Source organism: Balaenoptera musculus, chromosome 7 (assembly GCF_009873245.2).
Source record: "Balaenoptera musculus isolate JJ_BM4_2016_0621 chromosome 7, mBalMus1.pri.v3, whole genome shotgun sequence".
NCBI lineage: Eukaryota > Metazoa > Chordata > Mammalia > Artiodactyla > Balaenopteridae > Balaenoptera > Balaenoptera musculus.
Genome location: NC_045791.1, coordinates 101,849,706 through 101,875,155, shown reverse-complemented (window position 1 = coordinate 101,875,155; position 25,450 = coordinate 101,849,706). Strand labels below are relative to the sequence as shown.

Genomic DNA, 25,450 nt, shown 5'->3' with positions numbered 1-25,450 from the left:
TCAAAAGTTTTTTTTTCCAATCATTTAAAAATATAAAAACCATTCTTAGCTTGGGAACTATACATGAGTAGGAGGTGGGCTGGATTGAGACTGCGGTCTGCCATGGTTTGCCAATCCCTGGATTAGAAGAGCAGCCTCAAAGGTAAGGTGCAGAAAAAAATACACATGTATGAATAATCACAAAATAAGCTTTACATATGCGTGTGGACAGAAATGCATGCATACAATTTATAATATACTGGTGACCCTTGAACAACACGAGTTTGAACCACGAGGGTTCACTCATTTGTGGATTTTTTCAATAGTAAATGCTAGAGTACTACATGAACTACAGATACGGAGGAACCACACATAGGAGGGCTGACTCTAAGTTATACACGTAGAGGGTTGCCCGTCCTAACTCCCGTGTTATTTGAGGGTCACCTGTATGTGAATACTACTGGGGATACTGCACTCAAAATTTTATTCCTGGTGAGGGATGCTATAAAAAGATTTGGAGACCAGTGGTTTTTTGGGTCTCCAAAGTGATTTTAGAAGTAAAAAACGACCATGGTAGCATTATTTGTTTAACACTGTCAGTAACGTGAAATTCTCTTCTTTCGCCATGTTCTCCACCACGGATAAACATTGAGGATCAGATCCCTCCTGAATCCCGCAACTACGTTCAGTATACATGGATCCCCAAATTAACGGGACTTTATTATCAAGACAGCTTTTCTTCATTTGTCTTAGATATTTTGAAGTTTTATATAGAAACCATTTATGAGGTTATGAATCAAAAAGAATAAATTTGCAATAACGTGAGTGGGCCCTGGGCCCAGGAAGAGGCTTCTCAAGATCAATCCTATAGGTTTTTGCCTTCCCTTTGTTTATCGTAACTAACTTCCACTCATCTCTTAGGATCTATTCACTCCGTGTATTTATATCAGTAATGGATATAGACTATTCCTAGGAAATTTCAGCTGTACTGCTCAGTAACAGGGGAAAAGAGGATTATCTCTACCATATCCTACATGTTATTTCCCAGTGTCTACAAGTTGACATCGTCTATTTACTAGAAGCATGTTTCTATACGTTCATTAGTCTTGAGGGAGTTTCACTAGCGCTAGGAACCATCAACCCACTCCACAGGAAAACAGGACTGGAAAGAAAACTAACCAACCGGCTTCTCCAGGTGGTCCAGGGGCTCCAGGAAGTCCTTGGGTGCCCTTTGGACCAGGCTCTCCCCAAGGTCCATAGTCGGATGGTCCAGCCGGTCCTGCAGGTCCTGGGGACCCAGGGATGCCAGGATCCCCTGGAAGACCCTGGTCCCCCTTCTCCCCACTCAGGGCCTGTATCAATAGAAATATGTTTGGATAGTGATTCATCCAGTATCCCTTTACACAGGCTAACCTCACCATGAATATGAATACCAGTTAGGTTGTCATGGAGAAGATCTTGAATTAAAAAGCAGTTGTTACCTGAAGGGCATTGTTCCTAAAATAAGAGCACTGAATGATGTCTGTTGTTTTGCCCTTTGGAATCCAGCAACATTTCATTAACTCTGTTGAGTCCCACTTGAGGTGTCCTACAATGGGATGCCACATATGACAATAGCCCCAAAAACTTAGCTCAAATTGGCCAACAACTCAAATGGCATTAGAGGTGACATTCATGTTACTGGCAAATTTCTAAAATAAAACCAGTAGAGCAAACTTTAATTTGATTGGTTTTTCACCAGGTATTTTCATTAAAAAGGAGATATTCTATCTATAGTAATTTTTTTCTTATAAAATATCTTTTTTGTTGTTAATTTCATAGTCTGTCACTTTGAAAATGAGTTATTTTAAAGAAGTTGAATTTGACAAAATAATCAAAGTTCCCCTTCTTCTCCAACATGGCCCCAAATAATAAATTTGACTGGATTTTTCATTGTTCAGTGTCAATGGGGGACTGACTAATCCTTCTTTTATAATTGCAGGGTGTAAGACTCAAATCAGTTCCTTGATTTTCTCTTACTTTCTGGGACTTCTTTACCAGAACTAATAAAAAAAATTAGGGTGATGCAAATGGGAGCATCACGTGAACTGTCTTGATACTAGACCAAAAGAGTTCCAGACTCCAGCCCTCTTTAAGCGTAACTGCCACTCTGGAGGGGCAGCTGACAGTTTGCCAAAGAGAGTCTGAAACATTGGCCCTGCTAGCTGCTTCCACTCAAAAAGCGTTTTGTAGTTAAAAGGTTTAGGAAAGTCTGCATATCATATCCACAACCTGGGGAGTCACTACTCATATTCTCATATTAAAGGGTCTGTGAATGAATCTTTAAATTTGTTTGACAAGGTACTCTGCTTGAGGTGAAACCCTTTGTATTGGACGACACTGATTAACCCTGGGAGAAACTGGTATTTCATAAAACAGGCTGGGCAGCATGCCTTGCAAACTTCTCAGATCCATGCGATAGGTTCTCGGCCTCTGCCTCTATGACATTTAAAAATAGATTCTGGGGACGAAGTGAGAGAGTGGCATGGACTTATATACACTACCAAATGTAAACTAGATAGCTAGTGGGAAGCAGCCGCATTGCACAGGGAGATCAGCTCGGTGCTTTGTGACCACCTAGAGGGGTGGGATAGGGAGGGTGGGAGGGAGTCGCAAGAGGGAGGAGATATGGGGATATATGTATATGTATAGCTGATTCCCTGTGTTATAAAGCAGAAACTAACACATCATTGTAAAGCAATTATACTCCAGTAAAGATGTTAAAAAAAAAAAAAGATCCTGGTAGGAACCTCTCATTTGAACATGTGAGAGATTCCATCCCATGAAAAGAGACAGAATTATACAAACTTAAATATGGTAAATGACAAAACATTTACCCAAATGACAAACCCTAAATATTCTGTCCTCTTATGCATTTATTTTTACTTAAAAGAATGAACATTGTCCCCCAAAATTTTGACTAAAACTTTCCATTATTAATCATTTTCTGAACTTCCCTATAAACTCATTTGATACAAATGTGGGATTGTAACTTGTGTATGAAACAAGGTCATTATCAATGTAGAATTTTCCATGGGCTAAAAAAACCATGGAGTGCTATTTATTTTGTCAAAATACTATAAATATTTGTTCGGGTTGTTACGGCTCTTTTGAAGATGCCTCATCCTGCAGTTAGAGGGATGAACTGTGCTGAATGGCCAACAATTTTTTTGAAAAGAAATCATCTGATGTCTTAACTTTAGAGCCCTTCATTCAGAGGGAAGGTAATTTGAAAAAAGTTGCTAGATACCAACCGGTTCTCCCTTAGGTCCTGGTAATCCTTTTACTCCCGGAGTTCCAGGAATTCCATCCAAGCCCTTTCTTCCAGGATGTCCTCGGAGCCCTGGATCCCCTGGGGCACCCACTTGTCTCTCTGGCTGAGATGCTTCGCCTTTTTCTCCTTTAAATCCTGGGTGACCCTGAGCACCCGGGAATCCCTAGGGTGGTACAAAAATGAGTCTACCTTGCATTTGCGTACAGTTCTGTGTCAATATTAAAACATGTCAATAAGAACTTTTCAATTTTAATGAACATGAATTTTTTTTTCCAGACCCTTTCTTTGGCCCACAAGTAAAATTTCAAGCTTTTTGGCTTTATTTTTTCTTCCAAAACTATAAAAAAATTCAATTAGTGTAATTCAATGCAATATATATACAATAATATAATTCAATATGATACAACCTTCATCATAATTCAGATTATGTTAGAATATTGGTAAATTTCAATATGCATCTATGGATAATTTGATTTAAATATACTTATCCAAGTATAACTTTCTGATTTTAATTTTTAAACAACTTTATTAATGTATAATTTACATATTATAAAATGAATCTTTTGTAAGAATACAGTTCAATGATTTTTAGTAAATTTACACATTCATGCCACGATCACCACAATCCAGTGTTAAGACGTTTCCACTACTCCTCCAAATTCCCTCAAATCTATTTGCAGTCCATCCCTGTTCCCAACCGCAGCCCCAGGCAACCACTGATCAGCTTTGTCTCTGATACCATTTGAAATGATTATAAATTCATTAATTCATTCACTTATTCTTTCGCACATCATTCATTTATTCATTCAATCAACAAGTATCTACTAAGTGCTTTACTATTAAGTGCTCCTTGCCAGGCACCAAACTGACAACCTATATGGGGTGCAACCATATTTCCAGAGTGCTCCATTTTCCAAATTGAAACTAAATAAAGCTTTAAAACCATGAAATCTTACTGGAAATCCTGGAAGACCAGCGCTTCCTGGGGACCCTGGGATTCCTTTAATGCCAGCTGCCCCTTGTCTTCCTGAAAGCAGTAAATTATTAAGTATACATTGAACACAAACTCTGAATAGCCAGGGTAATGCAGTATGTGAAGAAAATAGGATGTTTTCTTCTGAAGAAAGAAAATTTCTTTATTAAAACACACAGTGCAAGGTAAGAATGGGAGTAAATAACTGGAATAAGAGATAACATTCAAAACAAGAACTCTTAAATTTTAGCTTCCTGAAATTCTTGTCTTTATAATTTTAAGGAGACACATTTATTTCTTCTAATGATAAAAGTAATGGGTGTTCATTGTAAAAAAAAAATTATAGAGAAAGAAGAGAATAAAAATCACACATATGGGGGTGGTGGTGGTGTGATGAATTGGGAGACTGGAATTGACATATATACACTAATATGTATAAAATAGATAACTAATAAGAACCTGCTGTATAAAAATTAAATAAAATTCAAAAAAAAATCACGCATAAATCTACCACCAGAAGACAGTATTTGCTAAAATTTTCATGTGCATTACTCATAAAATTTTATATCCATAAATGCATAGGACTCATAATACACTTTTTTGGAATCATACTGTACATATGGCAATAAATATGGACTTATAGCTTCCCTTTAAATGGCTGCATGGTAGCCTATTGTATGGGTGAACCATCATTCATTCAGCAAACAGCTATTTTTAGACATTTAGATTGTCTTATTCAACTTTAGTTGTTGTAAACAATGCTATGATAAATACCTCTGGATATTTAGTTCTGCAAATTTATCCAATGATTTCCTTTACAATAAATTGCTAAAAGTGTAACTGCAGGTCCAAACAGGTACAAATCTCTCTGAGGCTTTGTATATCGGTTGCCAAATTGCGTTTTACTGTATTATTTTATACTTCCTCTATTTAATATCTCTGTATAGAGGATCCCTGTAGAGGATCTTTTGGATGGATCTCAGGTCAGTTTATTAACAAATGTTTATTCAGATTTTTTTTTTGCAAGATTTAAGCCAGGAGAATTTTTTGTAAAGTAATCCAAACAGTTTTACTGCTTATGCATCTCTTTGAGCTGTACCTGTAGTACCTCAAATGTAGGAAAACCAAGGAAAATACAGCAATGCGACTGGTTGGTTAGCAGCAGTCAGCTGCCCACCTGCATCACTAGCCTTGGGCCAGAGATCACTCTGGGGATGCAGGAAAATTACGATGGCTTTCCTTCTGTTCTTTGCCTTCCTCCCTTCCTTTTAGTTTGTGTTTTAACATTTCCCCCAGAGACTTGGGCGTCAAATAGGAGCTGTATGAAAAACACTTTCCCCTGTTCTTTGCCCCATCCTTTCCTGTCAGGCTTGTCTCAGGGAGTCGGGGCGCAGTGACTGCAAAGTAACTAAGGCCTTCATGAAGAAGTGGGTAGGATTTGAGGGTGACAAAGGATCCCTGCCCTAATGCATGTCCTCTACTGGCTGGCCACAGTGCTCGTAGCTGCCACCACGAGCCTTTCTTCTTTGGACTGAGACCAAGCCTCCCCGAAGACCCTGTGTCAATGCAAATGTCTACTGGATGGTGGTAACATGCAAACATGCTCTTATCTCCAAAGGTAGAGCTTTGGATTAAATTGGCTCAAAGGGCAGCGCCTGGTACAGCAATTAAGGGGTGCCAGTGTAGAAGGCGGGAGCATGTCTCCAGAAGAGAGTGTCTGGACTGGAGTCACGCTCTACCACTTATTAGCTATGTCATCTGATACCTCAGCTTCCTCACCTGTTAAATGGGGTTAATGTAACACTTAGCTCTAGGGCTGACATGAGGAATAAGGGATGGAGGCACAGAAGACATCTAGAACCATGCCTAGCGCACTGAGCAAGGGCTCTGTAACTTGAGGGCTCTTATTAGTTAATGAGAAATCATTTGAGGATGGTGTCTATAGACCAAGGTGCTAATGGCAGAACCTAGATGGTGTGTGATACCACGTGAAGGCCCTGGGTAGCCAGCAGAGTGGCACAGGGGCAGAGGAACCCAACGAATAAAATAGAGACTTTTTCTACTTCAAGGCTTTGTCCATGGTCCTTTCTATGACCAGGGAAGGGGAAGGTGGGAGAGCAGAGGCAGAGACAGCCTGGAGCAACAGTGCTGAGCTGGAGAGTCCTGGTCTGGCACAGAGGTCGACAAGGGAAGCGACATATGCTTTATTTAGTCCTCAGGATATTGGCCTCTGAAATGTTTCTTCCTTCAGAAGTTGACGGCTAATATTTTTTAAAAACATGAGATTTCAGAAAAAAAAATATCCCAATTTTATTCTTCCCATGAAAAATTGGAAGATTTATTAGCACAGAGCCTAAAAGGCTGCCAAGTAACAACAGGCTGGAGTTGAGTGCCTGATGGCACCTTCCCATTTACTGCGTAGCCCCCGCAGTTTACTGCGGTCCTCACCACTCCTTATCTTCCCCGGCACTGGGGCCATTGGTGGACTTTGTTATCGTGCTTGTACGGTTAAGAATAATGTGAAATAGTGCATGTGCCCATGATGATATCAAAAGGGGGGGCATGAAAAATTAGACTGAGAAGGGTCATGTCTCTTGAAAAAAAGAATGGGAGAGAGTTTCTTTCTTTTTTTTTTTTTTTTTTTTGGCCACGTCTCTCAGCCTGCAGGATCTTATTTCCCCAACCAGGGATCGAACCCTCACCCCCTGCAGTGGAAGCCCAGAGTCTTAACCACTGGACTGCCAGGGAAGTCCCAGGGGCTTATTTCTTTACGGAAGAAAAAAGTGGTGTGTGTTTGGTATGGTTGCTTCACTCCTCCGAGTTACCAGCTGGTCCCCTGTAGAAAAGTGAGCTTACAGTTCCTGGATAACACAGTGGTTTGCTAGAGTTCAGCAACTAAGACGGAATAAGGGGAATGCCAGCTTTTATGGGATTTTTGGCTTACTTTATGTGAACACAGTGTGTTTTTGAAAGTCTCCCTCCAAATTCATATAAACCACATCCTGACATCTAGCAGTCTGATGCCTTTTTTTCCTGCCCAATGAATCGACCCTTTCGGTACTTGAAAAGATACTTGTGTGCAAATTGTCTGTACCTGGGAATCCTTTTACGCCATCTAACCCCGGCAATCCTGGGGGGCCTGGAGGCCCCGGGACACAAGGACACTGTGTGCACAAAAGGCCCGGCTCCCCTGCAATGAGAACATGCTTGCATCACTCACAAACCTATGCCGAGTCCTTAGAAAGGACAGATATTTTCCAACCACACGATCATTTGTTGCATCTAAAAATTTTTTTCATGTAGTGAAAATCATTTAGGACATTGTACATATTAATAAAAACATCATTCATCTATTATATCTGCTTACTTTATCTGAGCTTATTTTTTGCTTTCTGAGAGAGGAAATCCCAAGAGCCTAGTATTAAATATTTACTATTTCAGTGTTTCTCTCCTTGAGTGCAGGCTACAACCCACATTCTAGGAAGAGCCAATGATTTATTGCACAGGTGCTAAACAAATGATTCATTTCCAGATAAATAAATACCGTTAGGTAATCCTTTTGGAAAAGAAGCTGTCTCTGACTGTCTGCTATTTTGGGGTCATTGTTGTCTCAGGGAAATATAAAATCAGTGATAATAAAGATGATGAGAATGGCTTACGCTAGTAGAGAAACATCACTGATTGAACCAACCTTTGGGCCCATCGACTCCTGGGATTCCTGGAGACCCTGTATGGCCTGGAAGTCCACCGTCTCCAGGTGGACCTCTGCGAAAAACAATACCACCTACAAAGAGAAAACACCAAAGCTAGTTTTTTATTTCTTTAAGTATTTTCTTCAATTAGCAAGTGTTTTAGTAATGTCTTTATTTTATATGCATTTCCCCATCTCTGTTTGGAAGCTGAGTCTTGTGAAGGTTGTCCGCCACTGAAAAGACTGACCAGCTTTTCCTTTCACGTTACACATGTGATATTTTTAATAAGGAAGCAGTGGTTCTTTGAAAGCTCAGTAGATGGCATTTATTGGCACGTGATCAACCCATGCTATCTTATTCAGTTGTTTTCAATTATTCCAAGACTATCCCTTTAGCATCTTTAGGCAAAAGGTCAGATTTCATTCTTCTGTGTATCTCCGATACATTGTATTTTCCTGACAGATTGTAGCTGTTTCATCTATACTGAGTGCAAAAATGGATTCTGACTTGGGCATCATCTGTTTTCTCCTCATTGCTTATTCACATCAACAAAGTTTGTCATTCTTTTAAAAAAAATTTTTTTATTGAAGTATAGGTGATTTACAACATTTCAGATGTATAGCAAAGTGATTCAGTTTTACATATATATGTATATATATTCTTCAGATTCTTTTCCATTATAAGTTATTACAAGATATTGAATATAGTTCCCTGTGCTATACAGTAGGTCCTTGTTGTTTATCTGTTTTATATATGGTAGTGTGTATCTGCGAATCCCAAATTCCCAATTCATCCCTCACCCGCTCCTTTCCCCTTTGGTAACTGTAAGTTTGTTTTCTATGTCTGTGAGTCTATTTCTGTTTTATAAATAAGTTCATTTGTATCATTTTTTTAGATTCCACATATAAGTGATACCATATGATATTTGTCTTTCTCTGTCTGACTTACTTCACTTGTATGATAATCTCTAGGTCCATCCATATTGCTGCAAATGGCATTATTGAATTATTTTTTATGGCTGAGTAATATTCCATTATATATATACCATATCGTCTTTATCCATTCATCTGTCAATGGACATTTAGGTTGCTTCCTTGTCTTGGCTATTGTAAATAGGGCTGCTATGAACATTGGGGTGCATACATCTTTTCGAATTAGAGTTTTCATCTTTTCTGGATATATGCCCAGGAGTGGGATTATTGGATCATATGGTAGAGTTTGTCATTCTTAAAGCAGCTTTTCAAGAAAGCTGCTCCCAGTCTTCCACATACATCTGCTATTATAATGGTACAGTCAATAGTTAATTCTCTCAAATTGCTGTGTTCTATGATCTAATTTTTGGTCTTGCCATTTCCAATATAGGTTGAAGGCAATGCTGATGAAACTAAGTATGTACAAACAGTACCTATAGCTTCCCCAAATTTCAGAGCAACAGGTAACAGTGGAAACATTTAATTTGGATGGAATATGTATGTTATATTATGTCTGTTCCATTATGAAAAGAATGCTTATTTTGTGATCCAGTTATCTGTGTCTTTAAGTTGAATGGGTAGTTATCTCTGAACAGTAAAATCTACTTCCACTTATAAAACCAATACATCATAGGGATGAAATATACAGCGTGGTGACTATAGTTAATAATACTGTATTGCATATTTGAAAGTTGCTAAGAGAATAGGTCTTAGAAGTTCTCATCACAAGAGAAAAATTGTAACTACGTATGGTGACAGACACTAACTAGACACTGTGATGATCATTTCATAATATATACAAATATTGAATCAATATGTTGTACCCCTGAAACTAATATAATGTTGTACATCAATTATACTTCAATAAAACAAACTGAATTTAGAAAATAGAAAAAAAAGTAAAATATTATGGCACTTTTATACTTAATGTAGACTCATGTATACTTTTACATTTATACATTTGTAGATACTTATACATTTTCATATTCATTTCATATTTAATTCAACAAATATTTGAGTACCTACAATGTTCCAGCCCCCATGCTGTATGCTGGGCTTCAAAGAGTAAATGAGACACTCCCTGACCTCAACGAGCTTTGAGTCTTATAGGGGAAACTGACTCAGACAAGCAATGTGGAAAATTCTATGATCAGGATAAACTTGAGTGTTATAAGAGGTAGGTGGGCTCAGTGAAAACTTTCTGCAGGACTCTGAAGCTCCAAAAGGAAGGACAGATAGGTGTTGCTTAGAGAAGAAAAGGTAAGAAACAAGAACAGTCTCTGAAGGGCGAGGGAGCATGGTGCCTTTGGAGAGGGAGCTGCTCCACGGCAGGTGCCCTGTGGGCCGGATCCTGATTTGAACGTTCCTGAGCTTCGTGAGCTGCGCATATCAGGCTTGTCATCAATAAAATGAGGACACAAAACCTACACCTGGAAAAAGACTTGGAGGACTAGAAGTTGTTCAAATCCCTGATATAAAGTATTTTTGTTGAGTTTTGTTTTGCTTAGTTTTCCACATAGATCCACTCCATAGCTTAACAGCTTGTTCTTAGACATTGTCTTCTATTAATAGGATAATTTCTTAGATTGTTGTTAGCCTAAAGGAAAGCTTTTATTCATTTTTATTTATTTATTTATTTATTTAGGCCGTGATGCGCTGCTTCTGGGATCTTAGTTCCCTGACCAGGGATTGAACCCGGGCCACGGCAGTGAAAGTGCCGAATCATAACTACTAGAACACCAGGGAACTCCCTCTATTTTTAATATTGCTCATATAACTAGACACTTAACTGAATTATTTTATTAATACTAAGAGTTTTCCAGATGATTCTTTTTAATTTTCTATGTTTATAATTATATTGTCTATAAATAATGTTTCTTCCTTTCTTAAAAAGATCACTGATGCATGGAAGATTCTTAAGGCTAGTAGGAGGGTTGGGTATAAAACACAAGACCTCCCAGGAACCTGCCAGGAAAGGCATTTTAAAATATATAGAGCGATCTGTATGTTCCTGAGGTTCTATATACCTATCAGCCACACACAGAATGCTAAGTGGCTCTATCAGGGGATGGAGAGAAAAGGATAACTTCATCAGAACTTCCAGGTACCGCTTCAGAGCCTCTGGGCTGCAGCTCTGTGGTTTCTGACCCACTTTGCCTGGCAGCATCTTGCCTTGGTCCATGTTGCACACCTCTAGCCTCCTGTCCTGGGGCTTCCCTGCTGATGACAAGCCACAGGATGCCCCAGGAGCCATGCCAACACAGCCTGGAAGTGTGTGTCTGTGGGGGGATGTGGGTGGGGATGGTAGGGTGTTCGTCCCGTCCTGTGGGGCACAACTTTGACCCATGCGAAATAGCGGCTGGTGGGGAAATTCTTGCCTCTTTGTCCCCCGCAGGAAAGATTATCCTGAGACAAAGTTATACAGCTTCTTGGAAGATAGTCTCCAAGAACTGAATGAGCAGTTGCACTTGGCCTAGGCCAACTTGATAATGGTCCTTCCTTCCCTGCTTCCCTCCCCTTGTTCGTGCCTCCTGCTCCACCCTCTGTGGGAACTCAGGCTAACACTGGGCTGTGCTTGCAAAGTAGCCCTGCCACCGTAGCTGCTTCCACAAATAGCTAACAAAATGAAACTCCAGTGGAAAGAGAACTCCTACGGTCCACACTGATGGCCAAGCTGCGTGTTAGGTTCATCGCCCCCGATGGGCACGTCTCTGTCACCGGGCAACGTACGCAAAAGGGCATCTTTACCTGGTGGTCCTGGAGGTCCTGGCAACCCTGTAGGGCCTGGTGAACCAGGATAGCCAGGCGACCCGGGAAGCCCCGCTGCGTTCTTTCCTGGGGGTCCTCGCTCCCCTTTACTTCCTTTTACTCCTGGTACTCCAGGGGCTCCTTGGAGGCCAGGCCTTGTTGACCCTTGGAGAAAATAATCATTTATTGTTTTTTAAATGTTTCCCTGATTAATATACGTTTGTTTTTCAATTGCAAAAAGTGATATATTCTTATAAAAGTTGTACAATTGAAAAGTATATAGAGCATATAAAAGTGAATTATCTTATGTCCCTTATCTGTGGCCTGTTAAACTATCACAATACAGCAGAGCTCAGACATTCCATTCCAACAAGGTAATTTATGTGACTTATTACAAGGGGTTGAAACAGAGGTTGGGATGCACTGTAGTCTCTTTTTTTTTTTTTTTTTTTTAATTTATTTTTGGCTGTGTTGGGTCTTCGTTTCTGTGCCAGGGCTTTCTCTAGTTGTGGCAAGCGGGGGCCACTCTTCATCGCGGTGCGCGGGCCTCTCACTATCGCGGCCTCTCTTGTTGCGGAGCACAGGCTCCAGATGCGCAGGCTCAGTAGTTGTGGCTCACGGGCCTAGTTGCTGCACGGCATGTGGGATCTTCCCAGACCAGGGCTCGAACCCGTGTCCCCTGCATTGGCAGGCAGATTCTCAACCACTGAGCCACCAGGGAAGCCCCAGCACTGTAGTCTCTTGATTCAAAAGGACTTCAGGAGGAATTCTTCAGTATATGTTATTTTATAAATTTTTTTTATTAGAGACTAGAAGATGCCTATCTTCCAGTGTCTCAAATGAGAAAGAGAGAAAATTGTAGTTGAACTTTGTTCTTGCCAATCGTCTTAGTTATATTAAAGGGTACCCTGGGGGAGGCAGGCATCTCCTGGGGGAGAAGCCATGCCGGGTGATACAAAACCCCTTTCCTCTGTCCCTCCTAAAATGACCCGGATGTGAGAAGGGCAGTTTCAAATCTCTGCCTCACAGTTAAGAATCTCTGCTGAGAAACCAGTGGGGGTAATATCCGATTATTTCTGATTATTGAGCATGAAGATTTTGGCCTAAAGGTTAATAATCCTTCGGATTGACATCTGTTTTAGAGCTTTTTAATTTTCACTTGCTGGCTTTTTAAACCATCCTATTCATTACTTGGAAGGAAGTCTTTCTTAATATTTGGTCAGACCTTTAAAATCCCCTTTTGCATCATTTCAACTTCAAGAAATACCTGCTGTTAAGAGTCTGGTATATATTTTTCCACGCATATGCAAGTACACATAATATTTATCCATTTATCTTTTTCTTTTGCCATAGGATTATAATATACATGTAGTTCTTCAATCTGTTTAATTTTAATTCATTTTCAAAATTATGAAATAGTTGAAATATACAGCATAGTACAGAGAAAAATATAATCAATGGCAGGGCTTACCAAATCTTTGCTATTTTGTTCTTAGTTTTGTCTCCTTTACAAAATGACACATTACAGTATGACAATTATAACTGAGGCTACTGTGGTTAATCTTTAACCGTCCTTGATGCTATTCTTCTTCCTCTCTCAAGAGGCAACCACTCTAATGACTCACGGATATTTTTCCACTTCACAGAATTGTCTATGTACCACAAACAATATATGTTAAAAATTAAAACTTTACACAAAAGCTGTAATCTATGTGTCTTTAGGCAACTTGTGATACACTATGAAAACTATCATTTTAAGCAGCCTAGTTGCCATAAAATTATTGTTTTTCTATCTCTGTGCCTCTTCTGAGTTTCAAGTCTTCTGCTCCGTACACCGAAGTTACTGTCTTACACTTAGTTAAAACTACTGAGAAGTAAAAAGGCACATTTCTATATTACTTTGTGTCAGTTTCCACTCCCTTTTCCCCTGCGGGTCACAAAGGTAACGATTAAGAAGTTGGAAACACTTGTATATCAATTAATGAAACATTTGTCTTATGTAAATACTGTAGACTCACTAGAGGGCAGTGTGTTTTCCGTTTAATAGCGTTTGTATTGGTATCCCGAGAAACATATACCTACCAGGACTTCCAGGGGCTCCGGGGGGACCACTGGGACCTGTGAATGCATAATAGCAATTACTTGTTTACAAAGATGTAAATATCCCCTCCCCCCCGTTATTGAAATCTTGGATGACACTATAATAATAATATAACAATACATTTTTCATACTTTTTCTCCACTCTCACATAGGTAAATATGAGAAAACTTCCCTCATTTAAACAAACTGTAAAGAAGAAACTAAGTTCATCTTAGATGTCTAGCACTCAAAAGGGGCGAGGGAAGAGAGACAGGGGTAGGGGATAAGGGACATGAACTACTATGTATAAAATAAATAAGCAGCAAGGATATATGGCACAGCAGAGAGAAATATAGCCATTTTTTGTAATAACTTTACATGGAGTATAATCTACAAAAATATTGAATCACTATGTTGTACACCTGAAACCAATATAATATTGTAAATCAACTATACTTCAATTTTTTTAAAAAAAGTAAATCATGCTACTTTACCATCTTCAAATAATTCAACAAGACACTTCCTAAGAGTCTGGCTGTGTTTGGTATTTTGCTGGGATGATTCAGATGCCAGAATATCAAATAGCTGGAATTGTCAAGAATATGAGTTTGGTCTGGATCCATCTCAGATCGCTTATAGCTGTAACACTGAGTAGGGCTCTAATTCTTTGATGTATATGAGTGATTTATAGTAAGCATATCAGATTTTTAAAAATCTATGTCTAATATTTATCTGTCCATTTGTTTAAGTACATTGAGACTTTTACCTCTCTTAAGTAAAATTCTTCTTTGAAATCTTATTTATATCAATAATTTTCCTAGATCAGTGGTTCCTAATCCTGTTGCACATTAGAATTAACCTGGGGAGCTTTTACGATCTGCCAGTATCCAGTGCCCTCCTCCAGGCAATTAAATCAGAATCACAGGGATGGGACCTGGACATGGGTCTTATTTAGCAGTTCCTGGGGATTCTAATGTGTAGTAAGAGATAAGAGCTATTAGCCAAGATCTTTGCAATCTATCAAAGGGGATAGAACATAAGTAAATGTGACTTTAATTCATGGTGCTGGAAGTCAGAAAACCAGGACTTCAGTTCCTTCTTGTCACTATTTGTGTGGATTTGCTCAAATTATAGCTCTTCAGGGGCTCCATTTTCTCTTTTGTATCCCACTGAGATTGCTGGTTTCGGACACTCCCTCCTCCTGCTCTCCAGCCACGTTTGTGTCTTCCTACCAGACTTGAACGTTATGCTTTCCTACATAAAGATAATTCAGTTACCTTCTACTGTATACCACCTATGGAATTTTCTTATGAAAATATGAAAATTAGGAAACACCAAAAAATATCACCACCTATGAACATTAGGAGACCTCCCTTCTCCTCTTGCCAACTCTGGGTCTGTAAACACATGCTATACATTTTGCCTTGAAAGATAGACATGGAATGATCAGAAAATGCTTTAGGAAGAAATTTATTCTCACCCTGTGGGCCAGGAGCTCCCTTGGGCCCTGGTGGGCCTGGAATTCCTTCATCTCCCTTTTCCTGGTATGCATCATAATATTCTGTCTTAAAGGAAAAAGAAATTAATAAAGAAAAAAGAGCTATTTATGGACAGCTCGCCAAATGCAATTACTTCAATTTCTTCTTTTTTGGCTAAAATGATATTTTCCTTATTTTCCTGAATTCATAGGTTTATGTGTTAGAAGGATATGGCAGTTAAGTATATGGGATGGATACATTTAAAAATAAAAGTTAATCTGGTATCATGATATCATATATTTCATGGGCTTTCAATTAGAAATACATTTTATGATGTGGCCCAAATCACATACACACATTTAAATATACATATACATATCTATATATGTGTGAATATGTATACAGAAATTAAAGTTTCACAAAATAGTGACTTCTTACAACATATGATCAACTCTGATAGTTTTTATTCTATTCTATTTCACTTTTTAAAAATGCTTGTCCTGAGGACTAAATTCATTTCAAAGTATATTGGGACCTACACATCAAAAATACTTTATTGATTGTTTCTTTAAATTTCAGGACACTGTTGACCTTCAGACAAAGGTTTCCTCAGTCCAAGGACTCAGGACTATTACGTATTTCTGAAGTGATCAGTGGACCTACTGCTGGTCTCCTTAACCATCTACTTCCAAAGCAGAACTTCCTCTGAAGTTAGCAGAAGCTGCAGAGTTATGTGGAATTGAGCATGAGAAAAGAAGATAGAAAGAAGATTGAAATATAAAAGTTTTTTAAAAACTTAGTTTTTTCATACGCTGCATGGGGCCAATTAGTTCATTGACTTAAGGAATAGGTAACTAGAGCTTTGTGGTTAAGCAGTATAAAATCACAAAAAAGAATTACTACTAATAATAGTACTAATAATGTAATAATCTCCTCCATCATAAAATCCATAAAGACATGTGAGTACCTTCCAAGTAAGTACCTTCACAAAATAGCCTCTTTTATTTTCCCAGCAACCCCTTAAAAGTATCTTGGGATTACTTGCCATCTGAATCATTTGCTTGTAGTGTAAAGAGGCTGATTTCTGGGACCCTCCTCCGGTTACCGAGTTGACTTACTTAGCCTGAAGGGTCTGAGAACTGCGTTTGTAATAACACACACACACACACACGCCCCCAGTGACTCCTTTGCCACCACGGAGGAGCTTTCCGTCACACCTGCACAGTCACACTGAATGTGAGAACCGCTGTCTTTGGAGGCAGGAAAGGAAGATACCAGAACTCAGAGCCTGGGTCTTTTTCACTCATCTCCTTAAGCTACAGAGTCACTATATAAAATGTAGCCACCCTGCAGTGAGGAGCTGACAGACATCAAATCCATGTCCACGCCGGGGAGGGGAAACAGCCTGCCACTAAGGAGCTTGGGCTGGGGTCATTGGTTTTTGCTGGTCCTGTATTAAACCCAGGGCTGAGCTTCTGCTGCCTCCCAGTGCAGGGCTGTCTTAATGGGGCCCAGCTGGAGAAGGCCACCCCGGTGCCCAAGCTGTCCTCCTCTGCTGCCTTCCTACCCTACTTAAGGGCAAGGGATGACTTACCTTGAGCCAGGCCTGATTAGACAAAGGTTTTCTTCTCTACAGCCCAGGATGGGCATTGCCAGTGCATTCCAGGGACCAAGTAGGACCAAATAAAAATACTTGTCCATTATCAAATGGACAAATAATGACAACAGCTATTTTTTTTGCCCCGGTTTGATAAAAAGGTAAATACTATAATCTCTATCATAGCAGTCAATAAGAGACACTGATTCAAAATTTCCTTGATATTTTGAAAGACTTGATCAAACATGACATTAAAATGGTCTTTAATTACACTTACTGGACCACGAAATCCTGGAGGGCCCATGTCTCCTTTCCACCCCTAGGTTGAAAGACAGTTACAAATTATGAGCACATTAATCAGAAGTATTTACATGTTAGGTATACTTAGAAACCAAAATGCACAGTTAAACAAATCTATGCTAAAATTGATGTTATTTCTATGAAATGTACAAACCAAGTTAACATGAAAGGGATACTACTTTTGATTATCTTCCTGGAGGGCCATATCTGAGTCAAGAATCTTATCTACAAGGTCTGGAAGAAGTGGCTGTTGTTCTCCAGGTTTCTTCCACATCACTCCCTTCAAAGGATGTTTGCATCATTGCGTGCTCCCCTGTTCCCACCCAGACTAGAGGCACAGGGAAACCAGGCTGTGGGTTGTAGGCAATTCCCGGTGTCCCAGCTATAATCAACCTCCTTTCTGACCTACTCAAGAGGGCATTCCAGAATTCTACTGGAAGCGATATTAACACAGGATAAAAATCTTGAATCTGCATATATACCTACATATGAAAACTATTTGAAAATATCTGTAACGTGTTGTCAGAAACAATGATGTGGAATACGGTCCACAGTTAACTGATGATGACCTTTCAGTACATCGTGACCCAGGTTGAGACTCACGGGGACCAGCCTACCCTTGACCTCTGATGACCTGAAACTTCCTCCAATCGCAGGTCCTTTCCAGCTTCTGCCTCGTGGGGAGCTGAAATCTCACTGTCCTAAGTCAGCTTCTACTACACAGAACAGGTTTAACATCTCTCCCCCTCAAGTATTCAAATATAGTTGCCACATCCCTTGTTTCTTCTTAACAAATATGCTAAGATGTTTTAGTGAGCTCTAATTGCAATTCCTTGTACCGAGTTTCAGGACGTGTGGGGAAAGGGTGACCAAACCCAACCAATTAAAAAAGCTGAAGATAGATGTTAGGAAGGGAATTACCTTAATGCCATCTTCACCCCTTAACCCAGGGAAACCCTTGCTGCCTTTGGCTCCCTACGGAGAACAGCAAAGTGCGTAGGTTAGAAGACACATTGATAATCAATTTCCTCTGTAGGAAGCAAAATGCTTTAAACTCCTTTTTGGAAAAAAAATGTGCTCAGATGACCTCTCTCCACAGTGAGGGTGTAACACTACGATTCTCAAACGTAATTTTTAAAAGCTATATGCTTTTTGTTTGCTTAAAACTACTTAGTGACTCTCAAAAACCCTTCTTTGTCTAATAGGACTGACACTTTCACTATATTAATGGGCCAAGTCACGTCTTTACCTCAGTGCCAGGGAAACCGGGGGCACCATCTTTTCCAGGCTTTCCCTAAAACAAAAACAAAACAAAAACACGTAACTTAATAAATATGGGTAATTTCAATAAACATGAAAAACTTAAATGATATGATCATCTTTTGACCTTAGGCAAGAAAGCCTGACTGAGGTTTCCCCCACTTATTAAAAGGAAAAACTATTAATCACAGAACAGGTGATGACCTTCTCTTGCCAGGGAAGGCAGAAACCAGTCAGAATGGGAAATTAGAGAGGGTCATTGGAAAAAGGAGAGGATATTAAGAGCTAAGCTTAAACTAGAGTTAACACTACTCATCAAAGCTTAGAAGGAAAATCAAGGAAGCACTGAGCAGAGAATTGAACAGGAAAATCCAGAAAGAGCGAGGCGTTCACAGTCTATTCATTTGCGATGTTGGCAATTCCCTGAACTCCAGATGTGCCTATATTTAAATATATGTATAAAAGGTATTTTGCAGCATTCAAACAGACAGGGCTTTTGGGATTAACTATTATGGTGTTTACCCTCCATGATAAAATTAAAAATCATATTAGTTGAATATTTTTTCTTAGAAAAAAATATACTTTTCCCAGTGTATAATTTTTAGAGTTTTTAAACAATATATGTGTTTAAATCTTTGCAAAATAGAGCTGGGTGGGAGAGTGAGCCTCTGTCGTTTCTACATACTCCTCTTTTTTTACCCGTCACCCCCTATATGGATGAAGATCGTTTGTCAAAGAAGAGGATGAGGCTGATACACAGAGAGGAGCAGAAGTGAAATGGACAGAGTCCTGCCCATTTCATTTCAGGTTCAGAAGTCCTTGAAGCTTGTTTTAGCCTTGAACTTCTCAGATACTTGAACAAATAAATTCTACCTCCCAAATTTTTTTAAAAAATTTAAAAAATCTAAGCTAGTTTGAGTTAAGCACCTTATATTCACGACCTCAAGAGTCCTGAGTACTTACTAATTTAGGCTGCACATGACACTGAATTTCCAAACTCACCTGCAGGCCTGGTTCTCCAGGAGCACCTTTTTCTGATCTGTAAGATTCCCCAGGTGGCCCCTGTATTAATGAGAGTTAGGTCAAGTTTTGTAAATTATTGATTTTTGACTTACATTGATTTTTATTAACTTTTCCCTTTTGTTATAATTTTTGAAATGGTGGGTTATCTAAGAAGGACACCTTATTAATAATTTTAAAACAGATGCTGAAGATAAATCATAAGATGGGTGCCATTGGGTGCATGTAAAACAGTGCAGGGATTTCAGCTAGAAGTGGCCGTAAAATAATTCTAGTATTTAAGATCTCTGCAATAAAATACTACCGTGCTTTAGCTAATATTAAGATTTAAAGGTAGATAATACGTCAAAATATGCTCTAAGGTTCTACTCTTTGTTTCAAGGGAACAACATGATTCTTAGTGACCTACTGAGGGTCCAGGGCGTCCAGACTGGCCCACGGCTCCCTGGTCTCCCTTCTCCCCCTTGAGGTCCTGTCGCAAAAACAAGTTAAGGTCATTACAAACAGATCAAACAAGATATTATTGACTATACTTGGAAAAGTCCTCTATCTGTTCAATGGATTGGATTTTCAAGCTACTTATATACCTCCTGTTAACACACCACATTATCAATTTTCACATTTTGAATTTTATACCTGGGAACCCCCGAAACAATATACAAACTTTTGGTGTGCTATATTTATTTTTTAAGCTGATGTATAGTTGATTTAAAATATTATATTAGTTTCAGGTGTACAATGTAGTGATTCAAGATTTTTATAATTATACTCCTTTTATAGTTACTATAAAATATCGGCTCTATTCCCTGTGCTATACAATATATCCTTTTTACAACCTTTTCTTTTTTTTTTAAAAAAATGAAAGTATCCTTTAGATCAAACTGTATTAAACTAATTTAATTCTTGAATCTGTTTTCTATAAGCACAATTAGATCATTTCTAATGTATTTTACTTTCATTTTTAATATACTGAAATTATTTTCACTGAGATCAACTATGTTCTGAGTAAATGTTACAATGAGGATTGAATTCATTAATTAGGTTTGTTTTGCCCTTATCACATTTTATTCATATATTGTGAAAATATAATTTTCAAAAACAATTTTTTCCCAATGTGAGTATCCTTCTGAGGGCATCATTTTTATAAATAACTCAATTTTGTCCCCTGGGTTAAATCTTCCAGATCTTGATTTTGTCAAAATAAGATTTTTTCCCATAAATTTTCAGCCAATAAAGCTTTAGATTTTATTAAATATACTTTTGTTGATTAATTCTGAAAAGTTCAGTTATTCTCCTCAGCCAATTGTTTTCCAGTCTTCAATGAGAGTTATTATTTTGGCCATATAAAACTTCACCATGTTCTGTTTTAACTCTTCTAGTTTTGTTTTGATAATTTCTATCATTAAAAATTAATTATACTGGAAAGAGATGATTAAGGGATTTCTTTTGGGGGTGATGAAAATGTTCTAAAATTGCACATGGTTATAACTGCACAACTCTATGAATATACTAATAGCCACTGAATTGTACACTATATAAGTGAATTTTATGGCATGTGAATTATATCTCAATAATGTTGTTAAATATAATTAAAACCCATGAATTTTATTCTTTAAAAGGGTGAAAATTATGGTATGTGTATTATTTTGCAATCAAGCTATTATTAAAAACAATTAATCATAAGTTTAAAGGAGAAGGATGATTTATGTTTATTTCTTAGTTAATCCACAAGAAAATTGTCAGCTTCCCCCTCACTCCCCATTCCCCTTCCCAGACATTCCAGGATCAACCTGGTGTCTAGGATTGGTGTATGATGTCGTAATGCACTTCTTCTGAGCATCTGATTCAATTCCATCCTCTGGTCCTTCTAGCTACCCCAATGTGGGAGCAAAAAGCACATGATGATGTCAAAATAACGAGTCACAGGGTCCTTGGAGAGGAATGGGGGCCACGTTGCCTTGGGGTTATGACGGCAGGGTAAAAAGGTCCCATTTGATTATGATATTGCTCTACCCTTATCTTTAGGTCATTACTATCCAATTGCATCAGAGCCACACACCATTTTGCTACTGTTTATTCAGAAATACTCACCGTATACCCACCCTATGTTAGGAACAAGGAGAGGGATGGGGATAATGGGTGAGCAAATTAAATCTAGGCTCTTCCTTCAAGAATGTTGGAAGTGGCTTGCCTTGTATCTTCCCCATTTCATGTTTTCTAGTTCTCGAGTAAAAGATGCAGAAGGAGTAAAATCCAGAGGCCCAGGTTGGCTGAGCTGGGCTTAGGTGACAGAGCTTATAAAAGAGGTAAGGGATCAAAGGACCTCATCCCAGAAAGGGGAAGGCGCAACCCTAATAATAAAATTGAAGAGTTACCGTTCTGTTAACCAGGCCGGTTAGTGTCACGATAACTGTTCCTGGTGGTCCGGGCGGTCCTGTTAATCCTTTCATACCCTAAAGACAAATACACTCAGAAATAAAAAACTAAGCTTGAGAGATCTAAATTTCCTCTTTAGTTCTTACCTAAGAAGATAAAGCAAATGAAACCTGAGACACAGGAAATACTTTCGTTTCAGTGTGACTTAGTGAATAAATTGTGTAAGTTGATTGCTAGGGAACTTAAAATATCTTGCCCACAAATAAACCACAGAATTTAAATTACCCGCTCTCCTTTTTGTCCTATCACTTTATCACCCATGTGACCCTGTAAGAAAAGACAAAACCAAATTATTTTTTAAAAAATGAACATGAATGTATAGTCTAAACCCATTAAGGTTCAATGTTTATAATTGAACATTTATATTTTAACTGTAATGTTAGTATTGTAAAAGTTATTTTAGCTGTTTCTTGGAGTGGAGTGGCAACATGTTTCTTTTAAAAGTAGAGATCTTGAAGCGCAGAAAGCTTAAGGGATTTACTTAATAGGGCAAGTGATGACATGAGATGGTGTGGGGGAGGGGAAGGAACCCAGCTCGGAGGACATTTTTCTGGCTCAGCCACCAGCCAATGTTGCTTCCTCTGGCTGGTAACTTCCTGATGCCCTAGTTTCCCCATCTTAAAAATAAGAGGGATGTGTAGCTGATCTTCAGGATTCTGAAATTCAAAACTTAATAGAGAACTAAGAATAGAATTCAAGCAACCTGACTTCACTAGTAAGTTAGTGACATGAGATAAGTCTAATGTGAATCATCTCTCTTCAGTAATCTATCATTTCAGCCAATGTCTCTTTGCTTTTCTGCTCTTGAGTTTGCAGATTTTCCCCCAATTAGGCCACAAGCTGTAGAGAAAAGCTCAAGATGAGGAGTCAAAAGACGTTAAACCTCAGCTCTGCCAATTACTATTTGATGATTCATTTAACCTGAACCTATTCATCTCACAGGGTATGTATGTGCATGCACGTGTGTGTGTGTGTGTGTGTGTGTGTACACACACATCAATGAAATAATAAATGTGAAAGCACTTTGGGAAGTACCCTACATACAAAGGCTATCTGATAGTAAGTAATTTCCTGGTGGGGCTCAGCCTTGCTCAACATTTTCTTACTTAAGATAATGAAGGGGATCAGAATATGCCACCCCAAAATATACCACTTTGGCAGAAGAATTATTTTGAGCTGAAGGCAAGTGAGAAACAGCAAATGCAGAAAAAGTTCCTTGCTCTCCCCCATCTGCCTCAAGACAGGGCATACATTTCCCTTTGTGAAGGTGTCACCCTCGCCTCTGCTGTACCAGGAAGAGAAGACAACTCATCACTGGAGACAACACTAACTTAAGTCTGCATAAACAAACGTTACTGAAATAACACTTATCTTCCATTAGTTTCCCCCATATATTGACCTTTCCATAATCTACTGCCCCTAGAAGCTCAAAACCCTTTTCCTTTGTCCTGTCACTCCTCCACAAATTTATCACCCTTTGTTAAAATGGTATACAAGCCTCTGGGTCTGACTGCCTCTTTGGGGTTTTCACTTTCATTTCTGTGAGGTCTCCACATGCATATGAAATCAGGCTTTCTTCCTACAGTTAACCCAGTCACTGAACCTAAGAAGATAGAAGAAAAAGGTTTTTTCCTCCGCAATACTAACAGCTGGCCTTTGCAATAGAAAGAAATGCAGGACCCTGCTTAATGAGCCCATGAATAGTCATTTTTATTTACTAGTATAAAAACAGGTTGGTTTTGGGAAGCAGCCCAGTAAAAAAAATATATAAGGCAAAGTGTTGCGGGAAACATAAGGAGTAGGAATCCTTGCCCTTTTCCTGATGAGGAGCTCCTTATAATTGAATTAAGACGCTTTGTATCAGAGATCAAGTTACTGAAGTGCAGGGAGAAGGGAAGTCGGAGGTGCCGAGCTGCTAGTCATGCTCACTTCCCTGCTGGGAATCCTTGTGAGTTCCAGAGGGGCGCCCAGCAGTGACCCACGTGTGGAATCAGACTGAGTTTGGCTTTTAGATTGGTTAGGATGTGCCGGTTGACACAGCATATGAATTGTCATCTACCTTAGGTCCTGGAGGTCCCATGGCTCCTGGAAAGCCCTAGAAAAATCCACCAGTTAAAATTACAGCGGGTAATGAATCAAGCCTAAAACTCCGTTTAAAATTTTAGGCTATAATTCTTTTATTAGTTACCACGTCTATAGCAATGGCGGCTTCATACTCACAAGGAATCCTGGAGGGCCAGGTGGACCAATAGGTCCAGGAAAACCTGGAAGGCCCGGCAAACCCTTTAAATTAAGAGAAGGATTAGAATAAGTTTAAATTTACTTCTCACTGAAGAACAATGTCCATTAGTTAAATGCATTAAACTATTTTAGAAAAATCAGAGCCTAATGTTTCCTATTTATGGCTGCAATTAATTTCAATAAAGGCCATGTGTAACATGTGTTACCATGTATAACAGGCTACCAGGATCATCCTGATGGTACTATTTCTAGGAAAATGACCAGAGCAGTTGCTTTACTTTAGAAGAGTTTTACAATTTTTAGAAATGTTTCCTCTCTCTCTCTCTCTCTCTCCCTCTCCAAGCATGCTCTTACCTCTGGGTCCTTCCACCTGCTCTGCCTCTGCCTAGAATCCTCTTTCCCCAGATATCTCTATAACTCACTTTCTCTCCCTTTTCTTATCTTTATTCAAACGTTATCCTTTCCATGGGGACTTCCTGCCCATCCAATCTAATGCCACAACCTTCCTTCTAATCTGGACACTTCCTATCCCCCAACCCTGCATTATTTTTCTCCTTGGCATTTATTACTATCTAATACAACATATACTTAGTAATTTACAGTTTTAAATATTTTCTCCTTCTAGAATGTAAGTGCCATGAGGGCAAACATTTTTGTTAAACTATTTTTGGGGATTTGTGCACTGTGGTATCCCCAGCGCCTAAATAGCCCCTGGAACCTACTTGGCACGTAATAAGGATTTCTTGTATGACTGAAGGTCCCACTGCTATACTTGCAGCAGTAGCACATGTGGTACATGGCCAACACTCAATACACATTGAAGGGATACATCCGTGTCCCAGATTGCTACTATCTCCTCTTACTAGATTCCCTGCCCTCAGCATCTGGCTCCCTAAATGCTTCCTAAGCAAAAAAACAAGAGCCATCATATTCTGCATCTTTTCTCAAAAGCTTATATGGCTCCTAACCGTGTCATTCTTCAGTTTTGCAGCCCATCATTAGCTGCCATGGCTCACCATATAGATGTTCAACTACCTTAACTCAAACTCTTTGACTCACTCAGGCAAATACCTATCTCTGCCCAGGAATGTCCATATATACTTCTGAATTAAGTTAAAATATTTCTGATTAATTAACATGAAAGTTAGTATCAAAAGATCACCCCCCCCTTTTTTTGGCTAAGACGTATTTATTTTTTCCTACTTCTTTGCAGTAAGAAAGCTTTTTGAGGGTCTTCAAAAACATATACCAATCAAATAATTTATTATCAAAAGATCCTTTTGAATCACAGAGTAAAGTACACACAGCCACCAAATAGCTGTTTCCTTGTATCTATTCTGGATCACCCTCCGGCGACATACC

General features: G+C 38.9%; 1 protein-coding gene across 2 annotated transcripts in view; it reads right to left on the bottom strand.

Annotated features, from left to right (window-relative positions):
- The window catches only part of COL4A3 (collagen type IV alpha 3 chain), a 130,663-nt gene that overhangs the window by 34,588 nt on the left and 70,625 nt on the right, over positions 1-25,450 (bottom strand). The window contains exons 11-27 of one of the 2 annotated variants that reach the window (XM_036857745.1): positions 24,068-24,130; positions 23,907-23,942; positions 22,073-22,114; positions 21,787-21,864; positions 19,821-19,883; positions 19,394-19,453; positions 18,381-18,425; positions 18,053-18,106; positions 17,109-17,150; positions 15,237-15,321; positions 13,759-13,794; positions 11,677-11,841; positions 7,957-8,049; positions 7,360-7,455; positions 4,249-4,319; positions 3,273-3,455; positions 1,163-1,331 (exon numbers count right to left, since the gene is read on the bottom strand). In XM_036857745.1, the coding sequence (XP_036713640.1) occupies positions 1,163-1,331; positions 3,273-3,455; positions 4,249-4,319; positions 7,360-7,455; positions 7,957-8,049; positions 11,677-11,841; positions 13,759-13,794; positions 15,237-15,321; positions 17,109-17,150; positions 18,053-18,106; positions 18,381-18,425; positions 19,394-19,453; positions 19,821-19,883; positions 21,787-21,864; positions 22,073-22,114; positions 23,907-23,942; positions 24,068-24,130 (1,381 nt within the window). The remainder of the gene's footprint in view (positions 1-1,162; positions 1,332-3,272; positions 3,456-4,248; positions 4,320-7,359; positions 7,456-7,956; positions 8,050-11,676; positions 11,842-13,758; positions 13,795-15,236; positions 15,322-17,108; positions 17,151-18,052; positions 18,107-18,380; positions 18,426-19,393; positions 19,454-19,820; positions 19,884-21,786; positions 21,865-22,072; positions 22,115-23,906; positions 23,943-24,067; positions 24,131-25,450) is intronic. The other variant, XM_036857744.1, reaches the window with a different exon arrangement.